At 53.8% G+C, this 5628-nt stretch overlaps 1 protein-coding gene across 1 annotated transcript in view; it reads left to right on the forward strand.

Moving 5' to 3' along the window:
• MTSS1 (metastasis suppressor 1) overlaps window positions 1–5628 on the forward strand; it is a 160848-nt gene that overhangs the window by 150876 nt on the left and 4344 nt on the right. Inside the window, exons 12-14 of the mRNA XM_010839003.1 lie at window positions 2323–2517; window positions 3769–3942; window positions 4289–4451. Of these exons, the coding sequence (XP_010837305.1) occupies window positions 2323–2517; window positions 3769–3942; window positions 4289–4451 (532 nt within the window). The remainder of the gene's footprint in view (window positions 1–2322; window positions 2518–3768; window positions 3943–4288; window positions 4452–5628) is intronic.

Here is a 5628-nt window from a genome sequence, read left to right on the forward strand (position 1 = left end):
AACTGGAGGCTGAAACCCTGCTTCATTCAGCCTGATCCACACACACACAGCAAGGCTGGAGGAACCTTCCTTTGGCGGGTGAAAGCTGGGGGACAGAAACATGAATCTGGCCTCCTTGCCAGTGAAACAGGGGCACTTCCAGGGAAAGAGTAAAGAGGCTCAGACTTGCTTATACGGATGGGATGAGATTGCAGTTAACAGTGAAGAAAACGGAAAGCACATGCCTGGGTGGGCCCAGAGCATGCCCCCTGGTGGGAGGGGGCGGGGGCAGGACACAGTTACATGGAAGAGATGGTCATTGTCACTCATCCATTCAGCACTGTTAGGCACCTGCCACGTGCCAGGACAGGAACAGAATGTCAAGATGCAGTACTGAATTAACAGGCAGTCTCTGCCTCGGCTGAAGGTTAGTTAGGGCCTGGGAGCAGGTGCCTGGTTGGCACTGGGAGACGGGTAGGGACTGGAGGTTTAATCAGATCAGCCTGAAGAGATGTTTTCTCAAGGCAGACCTCAGTTCTGTGATGTCTCAGATCTCACTGGATGGTTCACCCTCCCTATGATGGCCACTAGAAACATTGCCCTAACCACTGGAGTTCACTGCCCAAAGCCTCAAAATCACCCCCCAGGCAGAAAGACCTAAAATCATGTCCTGTGAAGATACAGCTTCACAGCTGGAAACCACCCCTTAGGGATCCAAAGGCTGCATGTGATAAAGGGAGAGAATCCAGGAATTAGAGCTATTCTAAGGAGACAAGGGGCTTCCGTGGTGGCTCAGCGGTAAAGAATCCACCTGCAATGTAGGAAACGCAAGTTCAATATCTGGATTGAGAAGATCGTCTGGAGAAGGAAATGGCAACCCACTCCAGTATTCTTGCCTGGGGAAATCCCATGGAGAGAAGAGCCTGGCGGGCGACAGTCCATAGGGTCACAAAAGAGTCGGACATGGCTTAGTGACTAAACGACAACAGGCAGACGTGGAGCAAAAGCCCGGGCTGGGGGGTCAGTCCTCACGTCATAACATCCGGGCACCTGAGAGGTGTAAAAGGCATGGCATCCCCGAGCCAGGCACGCAGCCCGTGCACCACACACATGCCAACGTCAGGGTCCTGGGAGCCTCACGGTCCAGCGGGTCTGGGTCTCACTGGGTGTCACGCTTCCTTTCCAGGGCTTGGAAGCCTCTGTGTGGGCGCAGCTTTGGGGGGAAAAAAATAACCCTAACTCTGCTTCTCTCATCCTTCCCTTTTCTGTGTACACATCTGTCTCTCTCTCTCTGTTGCGTGACCTTCCTACCCCCTGCCCCCACCCTCCCCCATCTTTTTATTTTTTACGGATGTTCTTTTTTGGTGGCACGTGGTCCCCTCGTGTGGTCCCTCCCCTGCTGCAGAACTCGTCCAGCTCGGCCTCCTCCGAAGCCTCGGAAACCTGCCAGTCGGTGAGCGAGTGCAGCTCGCCCACCTCGGTCAGCTCAGGCTCCACCATGGGCGCCTGGGCGTCCACGGAGAAGGTGACCGGCTGGGGTCCCAGCCTCTCCCCCAACACCCCTCTGCCAGCTACTTCCCACACAGCCGCAGAAACCCAGAAACTCAAAATCTCCACCAAGAGTAGACCCTCCTGGGACAGAGGGAGGGACAAGACAGGGATTTTTCGGGAAGGGGTGCCTGACTCCTGAAGCAGTGACCTTGCAGTCATCAAGAGGGAGAGGAAGGGGTATGGGGAACTCGGAGGTGTGAAGGCTTCTTCCCAGGACATGGATGGTCATCCATCTTTCCTCCTCCCCCTCCCCCGCACCCCACCCACCGTGGCCACCTCGTCACCTTGTCGTTGGATGTGACATTCCACCGCGTCAGAGGCTGTGTGCTTTCCCGCCTTTTCGTTTGCAGCCCCCCCTTCTTCGCCCCAATTTAGAATCTGCTCCTGAACACTCTGATGATTTGGAAACCTGGAACAAACAGCTTCAGCTGATGGTGTTAAGTTTTGAAAGCTGCATAATGAGATGAGCAAATCACCATCACTATGAAATTATTAGTGAAATAATCAAAGACCATTGAGCACTGGGACACCGATCATTTCCAAACTATTCTAAAAGTAGATACAGTATTTTCCCCCACTGAATGCTTGGTGTCAGATAAACTTGCATTCTTTGCACTGTGGAGCTCTTCTCTCGCATCATGGACTGTCCATGAGCAGCAGAGTCCCTGATGTTTATTTGTAAATACTCAGGTCTCCCCTGTCCCTTGAATGTCAATGCCGTCTTGTACCTCCACACTCATCCTGTTATATTAATTTTTTTTCCTTTTTTCCTCCCCTTTTTTTTGTTTCCAGTTGTCTAACGGGTTTTCTCACTATAGTTTATCAAGTGAGTCCCATGTGGGGCCCGTAGGGGCGAGCCTTTTCCCTCATTGCCTGCCCGCCTCCCGCCTGCTCCCTCGGGTCACCTCTGTCCATCTTCCAGACTACGCTCATTATTACACCATTGGGCCCGGCATGTTCCCGTCATCTCAGATCCCTAGCTGGAAGGTTTGTGTCTCTCTGCCCTCTCCCCCCTCCCTCATTGCCTCTGTGCTCACCCCCCTTCTCCCCCTACAATTCTCACCCCGATGCTCCCCTCACCCCCTTCCTCTCACACTCTGCCTTCTTCCCCATAACACCTCCTCCCTGAGTAAATTCTCCCAGGAGGAGAACCAGAATCCAGCAGGCAGCTCTGAGACAGAGATGTCCACACGGAGCTGGGATTGGAGGGGCTGCCTTTAGGAGACACCAGTTAACCCTGGTTAGACCCCAGTAGACCCAGATGGAGCACGGTGGGGATGTTTGGTTCCAAAGTGTACATCCCAGTTCTGCCCTCCTGGGGGATTCCTGAGGGAGTTGCTGATATAGAGGACTGTGTACCTCAGACTGTTCCCCTGAGTCCGTTATTGGGCCATGGTAATAGAACCATGCCTCCAGATAGGTTTTGGCTTTTTTTTTTTTTTAATCTTCAAAGTAAATGCAGACTTTATTTTTAGTCTTAATGGTTTATATTAAGACATATAAACCAATAAACATTGCTTTAAAGCACTAAACATTGCTTAAATATACAAACAAGTTTTTATATTATTTCCTAGCAAGTACAATAGATGCCCAGAGGATATTTTGAGAGGACCCTAACTGGAATAGTAGGCCCCTAGGCAGCCTGCATTTTGAGCAAGTGGTGCACACCTCTCAGACTCCTCAGAATCCTTCTTCCAACCCAGGGGCCTTCCCTGCCTCTGTGAGGACCTCAGATGGCACATCCCCAAGTGCCCTTTGGGGCTACTTCCCTGAAGTGAGGTTCAGCCTCAGGAAAAGTGTCTGAAGTTCCTTTAGTGCCCCCTGGTGGCCAGGCTATGCAAGTGCGATCAATTGAGCCCATAGGCCAGGGTCTTCCTCAGACATCAGGCCTAGTCCCTGGAGATGTCTTTCCACTGGCTGGTGCCTTTAGACACCGCAGGCAGTTGGTCAGCTGTTTGGTGGCTGTAAGAGTCTCCCCCAGGATCCATGCCCAGTTTGTGTGTTTTCTGTCTTTGGGCAGATATGAGGAAAGGAGAGGTACCCAGGGGGTCCCCAAAGGACTGTCCATTCCCTTCTGCTAGCACTGGGTGAGGGGAGAAGGGGCTGCTGGCCTGTCCCAGTGTGAGCTTCCTCCGCGGGGACCAGCCGCCTTCCGTGGGTGGGCAGCTGTCTGCAGGGTTCTCTGGCCTCCAAGTGGAGGCCGAGGCCCTGGTGCCTGACCACGCTTGCTCCACTCAGGACTGGGCCAAGCCAGGACCTTATGATCAGCCTCTTGTGAACACCCTTCAGCGCCGCAAAGAGAAGCGAGAGCCAGACCCCAGCGGAGGAGGCCCCGCTGCAGCAGGAGGTGCCCCTGCTGCTACCGAGGAGGCCCAAAGGCCAAGGAGCATGACCGTATCAGCCGCCACCAGGGTAACGCTCTTGTTTTCTTCGGCTGGCCGGGGCCCTCCACACCTGGCCAGGGGCCACGTGCTGGCCAGCGGCTGGAGGGACCTGAGCCCCTTTCCCCAACTCCCTGGTCTATGGCATTTAGAAGACCCCCAGGGAAGGTCTCATATGGGAGTTAGACTCTAGAACTTTCTAGAGCCTGGTTAGGGCCCAAGCAAGCTGACAGCCTCCTGGGCCCACAGACCCAGTGGTGGTCATGGGAACAGAGTAGGAGTCCAGTCAAAGCCCCATTGGAAGAGTAGAAAGGCTCTGGGGTTATCAGACAGGGACTCATAGCCCCGGGATCTCGTCTCTTTCCTCCCACCTGCAGCCCGGGGAGGAGATGGAGGCTTGTGAGGAACTGGCATTGGCCCTGTCTCGGGGCCTCCAGCTGGACACCCAGAGGAGCAGCCGGGATTCACTTCAGTGCTCCAGTGGCTACAGCACCCAGACCACCACCCCCTGCTGCTCTGAGGACACCATCCCCTCCCAAGGTAGGAGGCAGCCTAGGCTTTCCAGCCGGGCTTCCTGAGCAGTGCCAGGTGAGGACGGGGGGCCCTCCCCGCTGGGAGGAGGCAGAAGTCCGTCCAGACACCATCAAGCATCTTGGAATTCTCGGGAGGGGATCCATCTGTGATTGTTAGGTGGCTGCCATCCAAGGAAGTGGCCAGCCTTTCACAGCTTTGCCTGTTCTTCACCTTCAGGGTTCAGGGCAGTTCCCATATGAACACAAGATGCTATTAATGGTACTGTATCATTTGTGTTTGGCACTTTGTAGTAAGTACTCTGGGCTTCCCTGATGGCTCAGAGGGTAAAGAATCCACCGGCCAACGCAGGTTCGATCCTTGGGTCAGGAAGATCCCTTGGAGGAGGATGGCAACCCACTCCAGTATTCCTGCCTGAAAAATCCCACGGACAAGGTTGCAAAGTCGGACATGACTGAGCGACTAGATAAAAACAGACTAAGCACTTTACTGTCCCATTTATTTGTCACAGCCACTTATATAACATGTATGCATGCTCACTCAGTTGTTTCCAACTCTTTGCAGCCCCATGGACTGTAGCCCACTAGGCTCCCCTGCCCATGGAATTCTCCAGGCAAGAATACTGGAGTGGGTTGCCATATTCTCCTCCAGGGAATCTTCCTGACCCAGGGATCACACTGTGTCTCTTGTGTGTCCTGCATTGGCAGGCAGGTTCTTCACCACTGCGCCACCTGGGAAGCCCATGTGTATATTTATCCTCATTTTACATACTTGGAGACTGAGGCCCAGGGTTCACACAAGTAATAAGCAGAGCTAGAGTTTGAATCTAAGATCTGTCAAGAGTCTGAAACCCAAATTCTTAACCTGTTCCAGCCAAATTTTCTATGAACCCACCTCTCTGATGCCTCTCCCCAGACAGCCCAAGGCCAGCACGATGGCATTCCAGCCAGTAGGAGAGATCTGTGAGAGTTGGCCAAGCCCACTGGCAGTCCTTCATTCAGGTCTCTCAGACAGTGGGTCTCAGTGGAGGACCGTCTTTCTCCCCAGAGGACACTTGGCAACATCTAGAGACATTTTTCGGAGAAGGCAGTGGCACCCCACCCCAGTACTCTTGCCTGAAAATCCCATGGATGGAGGAGCCTGGCAGGCTGCAGTCCATGGGGTCGCTGAGGGTCGGACACGACTG

This window comes from Bison bison, unplaced genomic scaffold (genome assembly GCF_000754665.1).
Source record: "Bison bison bison isolate TAMUID 2011002044 unplaced genomic scaffold, Bison_UMD1.0 scf7180017864108, whole genome shotgun sequence".
Taxonomy (NCBI): domain Eukaryota; kingdom Metazoa; phylum Chordata; class Mammalia; order Artiodactyla; family Bovidae; genus Bison; species Bison bison.